At 44.0% G+C, this 14,974-nt stretch overlaps 1 protein-coding gene across 6 annotated transcripts in view; it reads left to right on the top strand.

Moving 5' to 3' along the window:
• The first annotated feature begins 272 nt into the window (after positions 1–272).
• Positions 273–14,974, top strand: part of NTRK3 (neurotrophic receptor tyrosine kinase 3) — a 467,456-nt gene continuing 452,754 nt past the window's right edge. For 5 of the 6 annotated variants that reach the window (XM_087878355.1, XM_087878353.1, XM_060694813.2 and 2 more), the window contains exon 1: positions 290–1,149. In XM_087878355.1, the coding sequence (XP_087734481.1) occupies positions 902–1,149 (248 nt within the window). In that variant the 5' untranslated portion in view covers positions 290–901. Of the gene's footprint in view, positions 1,150–14,974 lie in introns of all 6 variants that reach the window. The other variant, XM_087878354.1, reaches the window with a different exon arrangement.

The raw sequence follows: 14,974 nt of genomic DNA, 5'->3' as shown, positions 1-14,974 counted from the left end.
TTCTGCAGCACCGCTGGGCGTGGGAAGCCAAGGAAGGGCGAACAGGGCCGTCTTCGTGACTCGCTCTCGCTCTCGCTCTCTCTTCCCACTGCCCGGTGATATATATGATATATTTATATATATATATATATTTCCCCTGCAGGTGTTTCAGTTTTCATTTTGCCCAGTAGGTGGGACTTGGGGACTTGGAGCATCAGTATAGGAGCCCCCTCCTCGCCCGCCCTCGCTTCCTCCTCCTCCTCCTCTTCCTCCTCCTCCTCCTCCTCCTCCGTGTCGCTGCGAATCTTCTGTTGCAATCTTCACAAGTCTCGGGAAGAGCAGCCAGCGAGCCAGAGAGCGAGCCCTACTACGGTGGATCAACAAGGCACCGGGACACGCGCGCAACATCGTCCCCCCCTCCCTCCCCTCTCGCCATCCCGCCACCCCACATACACACACACACACACACACACCGCACACACACACGCGCGCGCATCTCTCTCCACCAGCCGCTATGCCTCGCGCGCCGCTCTCGTAAGAGGGAATTTACAGCCTCTCCGCCTTTGGCCAACATGGTTTCAACGTCGCGAGGATTTTTTCTTGCTCCGATCGCTTGAGGGTGGTTTGGTCTTTTTTTTTTTATTTTTTTTCTTCCCTCCCCCCTCCCCGTTTTTTGCTTTTTATTTGGGGGTTGAGGTTTCCTTTCCCCCCTCTCTTTCTTTCCTCCCCCCTTCCCTTAAAACCTTCTCTTTCCCCTCTCCTTCTACGCTGCTTCCTCCCTCCCTCCTTCCCTCCCCCTTTTTCTTCTTCTTCTTCTTTCCCTTGGCAATCTTTCCTCCTCTCCCTCTCTTTCTCTCTCTCTCTCTCTCTCTCTCTCTTTCCTTCTTTTTTCTTTTTTTCAATAAAGCCACCCCAGTCGAAGATGGATGTCTCGTTTTGTCCGACCAAATGTAGTTTTTGGAAGGTTTTCTGGCTCTGGAGCATATGGGGTGACTACTTGGTTTCCGTTTTGGGTTGCCCTGCCAACTGCCTTTGCAACAAAACCGAGATCAATTGCAAAAAACCAGATGATGGCAACCTCTTCCCTCTGCTGGAGGGGCAAGATTCGGGATCCACCAATGGAAATGCCAGCATCAACATTACGGATATCTCTAGGAATATCACTTCGATGTAAGTCCCTTTTCTTCGCCCTCTCTCTCTCTCTCTCCCTTCCTCACTCCCCCCCTCTCCCCCGTGTGTTCAAATACGAATGTGTGGTGACTGTAAAGGAGAATGCAGGGGTGGGGTGGAGTGGAGTGGAGTGTGGGGGGGGGGGAAGAAGAAGAGAAGCGAAGGTTTGGCTTGTGCTTTCTGGTGAAGGTATCCGATGATGCCCTCTCGGGCCACCCACTTGCCTGCTGCCGAAGGGAGATTAGGATGGGACCGAACTGCGTTTCGCTGAATGCAGATTTAGCATCCCTTTTCCCCTCCGCCCCCGCAAATTCTGGGAGCCTCCCTCTATGGAAGGAAAAAAAAAAAAAAGCAACAGTTTGCAAAAAAAAAAAAAAAAGCTAGAAAGGGCCAGTGGAGTCGGGGAAGGGGTTTGCCAAGCAAGGCAGTTGGGAGAGGGGGCAGCACTCCGTGTGTGTACACGCATTTGCGTGGCAGAGAGAGAGAGAGAGAGAGAGGTTGTATATCTGGCCAACCGATCTTCCAGTTACCTATAATCTCTAGTTTGCTTTAAACTGTGTGCAAAGAAGAACATGGTCTCTCTCTCTCTCTCTCTCCCACCCCCACGATAACAGGACTTTTTCTGATTCTTTCCCCCCCTCCTCTTCCTTTTATACTGAAGTCTCCCTGCCCTTGTTCATGTTTTTCTTAAACCACAACCCTATTAACACTGCAGATATATATGCCCAGAGAGAGAGAGAGAGAGAGAGAGGGACACACACACACAAATTCATGCCTGTGTGTGCCTAAAATGACCTTTTGGAAATAATTGTGCTACATAAAGTCATCCACATTCAAGTTGTTATACACAGAGAGAGAGAGAGAGAGAGAGAGAGAGAGAGAGAGAGAGAGAGAGAGAGAGGCCCATGGACGCACAGAAGCTAACACACACATATTTTAATGGCCAGTGTGTCTGATTCCAGAACCAGTCCTTTCTCTCCTAACCATCACCACCCCACTCTCTTTTTCTTTCCCCCCTCCCCCTTTAAGCAGTGCATATTTTGGAGTAGCTGGCCTGTGTTGGGGGCTGTGGAAAGCACAGATATTTTTAGCTGGTGTGCTTTGCTGCTTTATCTGGAAAAATCAACTCCCAAGTTCCTTCTTCTTTCTCCTGGTTAGGAAACCCCAGTGGATGAAACACCACATAAAATCCCATCAGTGAGGGGGTGGTGGTGATGGGGGTAGAAGGGAAATGAACCATAATCAAACCCCCCACCTCTTTTCACAAGTTTTATCAAACCTAGATTGCAAATATGAATCACACCAAACACCTCTTGGCTTGGCTTTCTGCATTGTGCTAATACACACACAGAGAGAGGCTTGTTTATAGACAAGGAGTGGATGGACAAATCCAGACCCAAGTAGGCTTGTGGGGGTGGGGGAAATCTCCTGTGTAAGTTACCCACAGAACTCCCATAGGGATGGGGAGGGGGTGGGGGGGTTGCAGGATGAGGAATGTGTGATGGTTATTATTATTATTATTATTATTATTATTATTATTATTAGGCAGTGAAATGCAGGAAAAGATAGGCATCGCTAATGAGAAAGGGGAGGGTGGGTATTCTTATTAATTAAATATCCCAGTGGCACAAGACAGTTCAGAGAAGGAGTGGGGGGGAGGGGGGGACACAACAGATGGATGACTTTAGGTTGCTGTTTTTCCATCCTTGGAACAAGGGAGGTGCTTTTCAGCTCTACCAGAGCTCGGAAATAATTGCCCAAATATGTATGTGATATTTTTGTGCTTGTTTGGCAAAGAGAGACCTTCGTGGTGCACAGAAGTTGAGAAGGTGGCATTTTAAAATACTCTTTTAAGATGGGCTTTCTGTGTTTCTCCTGGGCTGGGTAGATCCTAAAGATCCTGGCCCTTGGCCTTGCAAATAACTTGTGCAAAAGTTACTAGTCCCTAGAGAGGTGGATAGCATGGGAAGAGTGTGTGTGTGTGTGTCTATGTGTGTTTATGCATTTGTGTGTGTGAGAGAGAGGGAAGAATATTTCTGTTTCCAAATATTTTCCTGCATGGTTGGTTAGAGACAATGCTAACTTGCTAGAGGTGATTGGGTGAGTGGTTGCTTTTAAATCCATCCTGCCCTTAGTAACTTTTTCGTTTTATTGCTATTTTGATTCCCACCATTCCTCCCCGCTCTCTCATTGCCCCAAGGAATCAGAGAAGCCAACTTTAGAAATAGTCCTGCATTCAGTTCCCAGACGTATTCCTATTTTTTTTTATAGCACAGGATGGTTTCTAGATAACATCAGGAAAAATAAGTGCATGGATGATTCTGGCCTTCTCATCTTTCAGAGGCATCTTTGCCAATTTTCACTTTATCCTCCCCCTCTCGTTCTCCTGTAATTCACCACCCTTTATAAACGAAGCGATGTCTTCTTAGTATTTTGTGTGTCTATATCATAATCTGAACTGCTGGGGGAGATATGATTATGTGAATCTTTTGTATCCGGGAAATAACTTGATTGCTTTGAAAACGCTGATCAAGCTGTTCGTTGAATAGGTGGAGGACCTGCTCCAAACTCCAAAATAAGCAAAGATGTTTTATATACCCCCTTCAAAAGAACACGTTTTAATTATTATTATTTCCCCCCACCCCCAGGAAAAGATTAGAGGTTGTTAGGCTAGCTGGAAAACTGACTCTGCTTGTGATCTTCACCTTGGCCTTTTGAAATAGCTAAGAAAAAAAAAATACGTTGGATATTTCTGTGGCTAGTATGATGCTGCAGAAATACACTTTTGCATTTGGGGAGGGGGGCTACGAAACAAAGCAGAAAAGGAGCTGACTTTTCTTGAAAGGGGATTAACCAATTCCGGGTAGAATCTATGAAGGATTCTGATAGCCACAACCTTGGGGGCTATTCCCACTATGACAGCTAAATGGAGCTTCCATCTTCAAGGGCAGTATTCCATCAACTGTCAAATCCACCGGTGTTTTGTTACTGCTTTAAATTTCCAAGATACTTTTGTCTTATTTGCAATTGGAAGCAGGGTGCTGACGAAACGATCCTTTGCTTGAATCATCATCATCATCATCACAGGGCTCTTTTCCTAGCATGCGTGCAAGCATGGAATCGAATGGATTTCTATCCTGTTCTGTGAAGGCTGTAAAATGCTTAACAGGCCTGTTTAATAAGCAAGAGGCTACACACGAGACACCTATGTGTCAGTGAACCGTAAACAACACCTCCTCCCCCTGCTGATCATGCCACCTTCTAGTAGGCTTAGAGGAAGCTCTGATGGGGGCCAATCCCATAAACCCCACCATCCCACATTGAAGCAGATCTACCAAGTGGAATCACCTTTCACTCTCTGAGTTGGGGGTGTGTATGTGTCACCAGACCACTTTATTTGGGCTGCTTCTTTAGCCTTCAAAGCAACCTGCTGGTGTGCAGGGGGGGGGGGGAGCATTCGTCTCACCGATTGTACTTAATGCCAGTGGCCAAATCTACCTGGCTAATTTCTCATCGGTCTTTCCTTTGCCAAAAAGGAAAGTTCCTGGTTTTTTTTTTCCCTCTTCTGTTCTGCCCGAGTGCTTGAAGATACCTTTGGAGTTTCTCTTGATGAGGCTTTTGAGCTGATTTTCTTGATAGGTTGACGTATTGTGCCATCCCTCTGTAGCCTCCCTGGCTGTCCATATTCTCTGATTTTTTTTGGGGGGGGGGGGAAGATTCATGAGAAAAATTCCTTCTGGATGACTTTCCTTGGGATTTCATTGAAGGATGGGAGGCCAGGTTGGCTGTAGACTGCTGGAGAGTGATTGGACAAAATAAGGCAGAACATTCTCCCTCTCCCTCTCCCTCTCCCTCTCCCTCTCCCTCTCCCTCTCCCTCTCCCTCTCCCTCTCCCTCTCCCTCTCCCTCTCCCCCTCCCCCTCCCCCTCCCCTCCCCTCCCCCTCTCCCTACATACAACAGGACCCTACACCCCGGAGTCTTTCATGGGCGAGAGAGAAGATAATTCTTTTCTCCTTTGGTAGAAATGTCCGAGAAGCCAATTCTCTTTTGCCAAACTGAATTGGTAGAACGCAGCTGATACACACACACACACACACACACACACACACACACACACACACACACACATACCTTGGCTGGTTGATAGGCAAACGATCAGAGAATGCCCTTTTCATCAGTGCTATATTGAAGCCCAGTGAGTTGATACAGTCCAGAGGACAGGCTGAAAGGGCTGGATGGTAGCCAGAGGGTGTCCTTCCTTCTCTGGGCTTTCCCTTCTGAAATGGCCTGAGAAGCTTACCTTGTCAGATAAAGATGGGGGTTACACTAGCTGGTTTATTGTGACACAACGGAGTGTCTGTTTAAGCATCACCGGGGAGGCTTTTAATTTCATTAACTGTGTCTCTTTGAAGTGATCGGTCCCCTCTGAGAGAGAAAAAAAATATATCTGAGAGTCTTGGATGTCTCCAAACAAGAAAAGGAAAAGGGGAAAAACACGATAGGATCGTTGCTCTCTAAAGCATCTATTTGGACTCCGATGCTTTAAAAAAAATATTTTGCAAGATCCTGGAGATGGAGGCTGAGCAACCTCCCAAGCAAAGAATGGATTCCAAAATTTCATTGTGAAGACTGAGTAAACAAATAAAGGGCAATTCTTGGCTTGCATCAATCCACAGAATGATGTCCTCAAACCGTGATGGATGCTAGTTAAAGAAGACAAGGTTTCCTTAGCCCAATGGTAAACTGCAGAACTTGGGGAAACAATTCTGCCAGATACTGCTGATCAAACATTAAACACAACATTCCCAGATAGCAGCTGGTGATGCCAAAGACTTCCCCACTTTGGAAAATAGGATTAAAAAAAAAAAGAAGTCAAAATCCTGCAGCCAAATGTAGTAATCTTCTAAGATGATCTCATGATATTAACTGCGAGTTTTTTTGCAATTTCAGAGAACATGGGTCAGGAAAAACAATGTAAAACACAGCATAAGGGTGCCCATTTTTTATATTTGGCCAATCTTGGCCTTGGAATATCTAGAATTGTAAGAGTGAGCCTTTGATGCTCCTCATTCCTAGTGAGTATGAAGGCCAAGAGCTTGTCCTTTAAATGTGGGTCTTGTGTTATGTGTGCTATTTTGTAATTTTGGGGCTGATTTTTAAAATGTTCTTGAAGTAGCAGATTGCAGATACAAAGACATGACTGGGAGTAGATTGGGCATAGTTGGGGAATGGATGAATACCTATTTATGTTCAGTCTATGTCTCATGTGTGTGACGTTGTATGTTTGTGTTACTGTGTAGTGATTAAGTTACATTGTAAGGCATCTTTCCATGTTGTCATTTGGTTGGATCGTAATCCTGGATAGCTTTGTCTTTTCTACTTCATCTTCCTAGAAATGGGGAAAAATACATTTTGTATCATTCATCTTCCACTCTTCAACTTTGCTGCCTGATATTTCTGGGAACGTTGTCCACCATTTTTGGAAATAACCATGTCAGGAAGAATGACTTATGTTGACTTGCAGCTGCTTTCCAAGATTCACCTCCAGACCCAACATTTTAAAATAAATGAATAAACTGCCTGAGTGAGGGTTCCAGAAATACCTTCATTTGTCCTTTAATCCTACCCCTCTATTTTGATTAAGAGCCCCCGTGGTGCAGTGGTTAGAGTACAGTACTGCAGGCTACTTCTGCATCCTGCTGGCTGCCTGCAATTACTGAGAGTTCAAATCTCACCAGGCTCAAGGTTGACTCAGCCTTCCATCCTTCCGAGGTGGGTAAAATGAGGACCCAGATTGTTGGGGACAATATGCTGATTCTGTAAACAGCTTAGAGAGCGCTGTAAAAGCACCATGAAGCGGTATATAAGTCTAAGCGCTATTGCTATTTACATGCAAAACCCTGTTCCTTTTGACACTGAGTGATAGATTAAGGTTTTCCAAGCAAAGGGTTTGCAGTGGCCGACTGTACTGTATCAGCACATTAGATATAATAAAGGCATTTAATTTATATAGCTATTTAGAAGAGATCAAGTAACAGACCAAGTGTTATCTTGTAATCCTTACATCAATCTCTTGTGACAGAAATGGAAGAGATGGGTGACTAGGGCTAAAGAAATATAGCCTCGGGCTACTTTAAAGAGTTAATGACAAACATGAAAGTTGAATTAATGTTTTCTAGGCTCTGTCTCCTTTCTGTAATTTTTGTGGCATAGTGGTTAGAGGCTGTGCTAGATCTCCACTCAGCCGTGAAGTACCTTTAGGTGACATACATCTTATTTTTCGCTCATCTGAAGCAGCTTTCAGGACTGTTTTGAAGATGCATGCCAATTTGATCTCCCGGGAGAAAAGTTGAACATTTGCTCACCAACGTAGGAGATTGTTTGCAGAGGTGCTGCAAAGCCATTCAAAGAACACTTTGGAAGTGGGCACATTGCAACTCCAGGATGCACAAACCTCTGTGCCTTATTTTGTGACCTTATGAAAGTCTTCAGATCATAATTGCCGGGAGAAAAATGCTACTTTCCTATTCCCTTGAAAGTGAAACTCATGAGGACTATATTTTAAATCCTGAAACACATCACCATTAAAAAAGGATATCCCCCAGATATGGCCAAACAAGTGTTTCCGGTTCCATGAGTGAAGTGGCCCTATCTGTGTTACAGCCTTCCAAACAATATTAAATGTGGCTTTGAAGTTATTAGAATAACAGAGTTGGAAGTCTTCTAGTCTAACCCCCTGCTTAGGCAGGAAACCCTATACCTTTTCAGACAAATGGTTATCCAACATCTTCTTAAAAACTTCCAGTGTTGGAGCATTCACAATTTCTGGAGGCAAGTTGTTCCACTGGTTAATTGTTCTAACTGTCAGGAAATTTCTCCTTAGTTCTAAGTTGATTAGTTTCCACCCATTGCTTCTTGTCCTGCCCTCAGGTTCTTTGGACAATAGCTTGACTCCCTCTTCTTTGTGGCACCCCCTGAGATATTGGAACATTGCTATCATGTCACCCCAAATCCTTCTTTTCATCAGACTAGACATGCCCAGTTCCAGCAACCGTTCTTTAGATGTTTTAACCTCCAGTCCCCTAATCATCTTTGTTGCTCTTTTCTGCACTCTTTCTAGAATCTCCACATCTTTTTTACATCGTGACAACCAAAACTGGATGCAGTATTCCAAGTGTGGCCTTACCAAGGCATTGTAAAATGGTATTAACACTTCACGTGATCTTTCTTTCTATCCCTCTCTTTATGCAGCCTGGAACTTTGTTGGCTTTTTTGGCAGGGCTCATATTTAAATGATTGTCCACTAGGACTCCAAGATCCTTCTCACAGTTACTACTATTGAGCGAGGTACCACATATACTGTACCTGTGCATTTTGTTTGTTTTGTGCATTGTTCTAGTGGTTGAACAGCTATAGTAACAGACTATGAGTTGCAAGTTGCCTCTGAACATTCAGAGAAAGCTTAGGCAAGATCTCCTTTCCATTCTATTTTTTTAGTTTGATGAAAAAAAAAACCACACTTAATGGTCAAATCATGCTGATTCAACCACTGCCCAGATTTTCTATATGATTGAAGGTCATCCTCAAAGCCAACTCTTTGTTAACAGGAATTACTTATAAGTAAGGCCCCGGTGAATACAAACTTTGGAAGAGCCGTGAAGTGTGTTGTGGCCTAAAATACAGTGTCCAAAAGGACATGGAAATCTTAAGCCTACAAAACTGAGCATGATTGCCTAGTTGTTGAAAACAATATCTGTCAACTGCACTCTGTTGGCTTGGCTTAACCAGCTCCTTCTTATGCTGTTGGACTTCTGGTTGACCTTGGACTTCATTGGAGCTTAATTTTTGCCAACAAGGTATAGCTTTATTACCAGCATGAAAATCCTTCTCTTTTTATAACCTGTTGATTCTCTATTTGTTGATAGAGTAGAGTAGAGTAGAGTAGAGTAGAGTAGAGTAGAGTAGAGTAGGATAGGATAGGATAGGATAGGATAGGATAGGATAGGATAGGATAGGATAGGATAGGATAGGATAGGATAGGATAGAATAGAATAGAATAGAATAGAATAGAATAGAATAGAATTCTTTATTGGCCAAGTGTGATTGGACACACAAGGAATTTGTCTTAGGTGCATAGGCTCTCAGTGTACATAAAAGAAAAGATACATTCGTCAAGAATCATAAGGTACAATGCTTAATGATAGTCATAGGGAACAAATAAGCAACCAAATCATACTAGGAAAAAGTCAATATAAATTGTAAGGATACCAACAACAAGGTTACAGTCATGCAGTCATAAGTGGGAGGAGATGGGTGATAGGAACAATGAGAAGATTAATAGTAATGCAGACTTAATAGTTTGACAGTGTTGAGGGAATTATTTCTTTAGCAGAGTGATGGCAATGGGGAAAAAACTGTTCTTGTGTCTAGTTGTTCTGGTGTGCAGTGCTCTATAGCGTCGTTTTGAGGGTAGGAGTTGAAACAGTTTATGTCCAGGATGCGAGGGGTCTGTAAATATTTTCACAGCCCTCTTTTTGACTCATGCAGTATACCGGTCCTCAATGGAAGGCAGGTTGGTAATAATGAGGATTACTTGCATGAAGACAGCAACACTTGCATACATTTCTGTGCTGTAGACTGTCACTCGCATGGATTATTGCACAGTGGACAAAGTGAAGAAATGGCTTCTGGAAAAACCTGTAGATAACATGAACCAATGGTCCCAAGTAAGGAATGTTGAGTGATGAATGAGATTTAATTGCATTTCAAGGAGCAGTTCTTTCCTTCTGGCATGGTCTACACCACGGTGGTGCAGTGGTTAGTGTGCAGTATTGCAGGCTAACTCTGCTCAATGCCAGGAGTTCGATCCTGACCGGCTCAAGGTTGACTCAGCCTTCCTTCCTTCCTTCCTTCCTTCCTTCTGAGGCCAGTAAAATGCAGACCCAGATTGTTGGGGGAAATACGCTGACTCTGTAAACCACTTAGAGAGGGCTGTAAACAGTGGTGGAATTCAACTGGTAGCAAACTTGTAGCGGCAGAAGCAGGAGGCTCCGCCCACCCGCCCTGTTGTGGCCCCGCCCTCTGAGCCTATCTCATCGGAGGAAGAAGGCTCCGAACATGAGGGAGAGGAGTCAGCCAGGCCTCCCTCTCCAGGCCCCTCCCCTCTGGCACTGTCTCAGGTGCCGGCCGAGGAAAGGGAGATTGGCCAGGAGCCAGGTGTCTCTGATGAGGGCGAGGAAGGAGAGCCGTCGTTCCTGGATGCACACCAACGAAGGCATGATAAACGGTTGCAGCAGTTAAGGAGGCATGGTAGGGATTATAACTGAGTCACTGGACCACACCCCAGAGACTATATAAGAGAGGGTGGTGGCTAGTAAAACTCTGTGACGAACAAAAACTAACTCTGGCTAGTCACTTGAACAACGTCTGAAGCTGCCGAAAGGGATATTGTTTTGCTGGACTATTTGCAATGTGTATGTAATTTTATGTTATCTGTTGCAGTAAAAGCTCTTGGCAGACTGTGCTGATATTGTTGCCAAGTTTGAGATAACGACCTGTGTGCGTGCCAAGTACTTTCTTAACCCTCGGCTGGCTGTGTTTGTGTGTGTGTGTGTAGACGGGGACAGATCACGCCCGGACGTCATCACATCCCATTTTTGATGCTCTGTGCATGCGCAAAAGGCTCTGCAAATGCACGGAGTGGCGCATGCTCATTTGCGAACCGGTAGCGAAGGTAAGTGAATACTACCCCTGGCTGTAAAGTACTATGAAGTGGCGTATAAGTCTAAGTGCTATTGCTGCACTGACGGGCAGTGGTTTGAATTCAATTTCCAGTCCAAGAATCGTTCCTGGGCTTACCTGAAGAACTAATCCTGGTATATTTTGCACAGATACTACTTGCTGTACCACTGATCCATAACGGTGATATCTCCCAGCTTAGCATATTAGGCAAGTGAAAGAACTTAGTATTTTTTTTTTCAAATGTTCCCTGTTCCTCATGCTATCAGCATTTCTCCTATGCAGAATTCAGAGCCTCCCCAGAGTCCAACAGGGCTAGGCAGCTAACCAATTCAAATAAATATTAAGCAACAACAACAACAACAACAACAATAATCTGTAGAAGAAGAAAAACAAAGTTTGAATGATTATGTGAACCAAAGTAGAGAAAAATTGCTGCAAGCTGTGAAAACGGAGAACATTATAAGAACAACAGAAACAAAGGCAGAATATAAGAAAAAACAGTTGGATAACAGATTAAATAGATGGAAAACCAAAGCTTTGCACGGACAGCACTTGAAAAACATTGAAGGAAAATGTGATAACAACTTTAAATGGGCATTAAAAATGGAAGGTTTAATACTCGCTGCTCAAGAACAAGCACTACAAATTAATGCCATGAAAGCAAAGATACAAAAGCCCACCGACAATCCAAACTGCCGACTTTGCAACAACAAAGTCGAAACTGTTTCACATTTAATATGTGAATGCAGCAAAATCGCACAAACTGATTACAAAGCTAGACACGACCGAGTTGCTAAATTAGTCCACTGGTCATTATGTAAAAAATACGACTTTCCTGTATCCAAAAAGTCATGGGAACATAAAGTGGAAAAAGTTATAGAAAATGAGAAAGTGAAGATCTTGTTGGACTTTTGAGTACAGATAGATTGTCACTTGGAACACAACACGCCAGATATCACAGTTGTCGAAAATTGAAACTTACAATTTATTGACATCGTGGTACCAGGAGATGCCGGAGTTGAAGAAAAACAACTGGAAAAAATCATGAAATATCGCAACCTGGCCATCGAAACTACACGGCTATGGATGAAACATGTAACAGTGATACCCATTGCACTTGGTACCATGTCCAAGAATTTTATAACATACATCAGCAAATTGCAGCTTCCTGCAATAACACCAGCAGAACTGCAAAAAACTGTGCTACTTGGAACATTGTACATCTTAAGAAGGTTCTTGGTTGATCCCTAGGACGCTGGCAGCAACCCATATCAACCATTAGCACCAGTCAATGGTATTTGTGACATATTTTTAAATGTCCAGTTGACTGAGTTTCATGTTTAATGAATAAAGTTCATCATCATCATCATCATCATCAGCTTTGGACTACTGCAGGGGACTCATACATTTTGCATATTATATGGAATGGACATTAGTCAGACGTCGGTGCTTCAGATGGCCGTAGTGTCCCAATGGAATATCTTCCCTTTTTCTTCCCCATCTCTGATAGAGCAATTGACGGATCTTTATAGACTTGTGCATCTGGATACTGTGCTGTTTTGGCTGGCAGCAGCTGCTGCAGAGCTGCCGATATTGTAACACAATCTAGACGCTGCCTCGTGAAGCAAGTAACTCCTTCTCTGAAGGTTGGGGGCTGCCTTGCGCCAAACTGCTGTGTCAGTGCGATCTAAGACTTCGTGTAACCCCGGCGCACTTCTTAAATGGTTGTTGAGGAATTGAACAAAAGCCTCAATTAATTAATGCCCTTGATTTGGGCAGCTCTTCTTGTTCTCTCCTCCCTTTCAGCATGCTCTCACTCTCCGGCTGGCCATCGCAAAGCAGTCAGAGCCATCGTTCTGTTGCCATTGTTTTGTTTGTGTAGGGGAGAAACCAATGCTGCTGTCTGTTCTAAATCTAAACACACACACACACACACACACACACACACACACACACACACACACACACACACCAGGGGTAAAATGCTCCCGGTTCGGACCGGTTCAGTCAAACCGGTAGCTATGGCGGCCGATGGTTCGGAGAACCGGTAGCGATGGTGGCATGAGGCTCCGCCCATCCACCCCATCTTTGTTACTTCCTGGTTCTAACCAGGAAGTAACCTGTATTTTACCCTCTGCGCATGTGCAGAAGGGTTTGTGCATGCACATGACACACACGCGCAGGCATTTCTGAACCAGTTGGGAAGGTAGGTAGATTTCACCCCTGACACACACCCTTGCTTCAAAAAAAAAAAAAAAAAAAAGTTGGAAGAATTTGAGTCAGTGGGCGGAGATGTGAGTTGGGATGAATATCACTTATGACCCAGCAGCTTTGGGGAGTGAGCAGCCTATGCTGAAATGAGATAGCAAAGGCAGACCACTAAACGAGTGTCTGTATTTTCTACCTTGTGTTTTATGGTGAATAGACAACAATGCCAATTTCTACACATTACATGGATGGCTGTTTCCAAATTATCTGAGCATTATGAGCTCTACTAATGCACAATAAAGGAATTAAAGCTTCTGCAAAGCCAAAAACATGCATGCAAGGATGAAGCTTGCTCACCATCTGACTGTTTGCTTATCTGGCCTGGCTTGATGTGGCTGTTTTCCTTCCATCTCAATTTTGCACGGAGGCATGTGGGTAACCCCTTATTTGAAGACCCACATAGCCTAAATCTTGGGGACCCCTTCAATCCAATACTCCCCTTCCCAGGTTTTTTTTTTCTTATTGCTTAAAGCTGTTGTTAGATGTACAAATCCTTTTTTGCAGTTACTGTAATAGGCTTATCCTGATATGAATCTTCTCTAGCGGGATGGGGGAGGGGGTTGTAACCGTTATAGTGTTGGTACTTCTCCTGTGTTGCTTTAGAACAGGGCTCTCTAGATTCGACAACTTTAAGACTTGTGGACTTCAACTCCCAGAATTCCTTAGCCATCCATGCTGGCTGGGGAATTTTGGGAGTTGAAGTCCACAAGTCTTAGAAGTTGCCAAGTTTGGAGAGTCCTGCTTTGGATAGTATGATTACTTGACTTAGTCACTTCCATCCCAGCAGAGTAATCACACATAATTAGTAGACGCTGCTTTCTAGAAAAGAGTGTATCTGGCTATACATAAGGATCATCTTTTTTTGGGTGGGAAATTTCATTGGTTAATGATACTTGTTACCTTTTCTGCCTTTTCCTTCCTTCCTTCCTTCCTTCCTTCCTTCCTTCCTTCCTTCCTTCCTTCCTTCCTTCCTTCCTTCCTTCCTTCCTTCCTTTTCTTCTTCTTCCTCTTCCTCTTCCTCCTCTTCTTCTTCTTCTTCTTCTTCTCCTCCTCCTCCTCCCTCTTCCTCCTCTTCTCCTTCTCCCTCTCCTTTCTCTTCCTCCTCCTCCTCCTCCTTCATCATCATCATCATCATCATCATCATCATCATCGTTATTGATGCCTTTAGTCTTGACTCCTGGTGCCTACCTAGACCAATCTCTGTAGTTTGCTAGGCACCATTTTCAGAAGTGATTTGCTATTGCTTGTTTCTTAGGGCTAGGAAAGACTAACTAGTCCAGGGGCCTGCAACCTTAAACACTGAAAGAGCCATTTGGACCCATTTCCCACAGAAAAGAAAACACCGGGAGCCACAAAACCTTTTCCATGCCTGACTATTTCTTGAGCGGCCACAAAACTAGCATATGTAGTTGAATTAAACATTCTGTTTTCTTCTGTAACTTTTCTTTTCTTGGATTTATCTATGGTTGGTCTACCGGCGGTTGAAAAGCTCAATAAATCGCGTGCCAGCGGGTGTCGCACATTGGCGGTTGTGACACATATTTTGAGTGACAGGGAGCCACAGCAGAGGGGTGAAAGAGCCACATGCAGCTCCAGAGCCGCAGGTTGCTGACCTCTGAACTAGTCCAAGGCCACCCAGCTGTCTTTGTGCCTAAGACAAGATTAGAACTCATGGCTTCACACTTTCTAGCCTAGTGTCTTAATTATATCAAACTGTCTCTCTCATTAATGCTTTTAGAAGCGATTAGTGTAACAGTTATGTTGTAATTCTACTTTTTTTTTAATTTCTTGCACTACTTTGAGATCATTGCATAT

This window comes from Pantherophis guttatus, chromosome 13 (genome assembly GCF_059756535.1).
Source record: "Pantherophis guttatus breed Tessera chromosome 13, ASM5975653v1, whole genome shotgun sequence".
Lineage (NCBI taxonomy): Eukaryota > Metazoa > Chordata > Lepidosauria > Squamata > Colubridae > Pantherophis > Pantherophis guttatus.
This window is presented reverse-complemented; position numbering and strand designations above follow the sequence as displayed.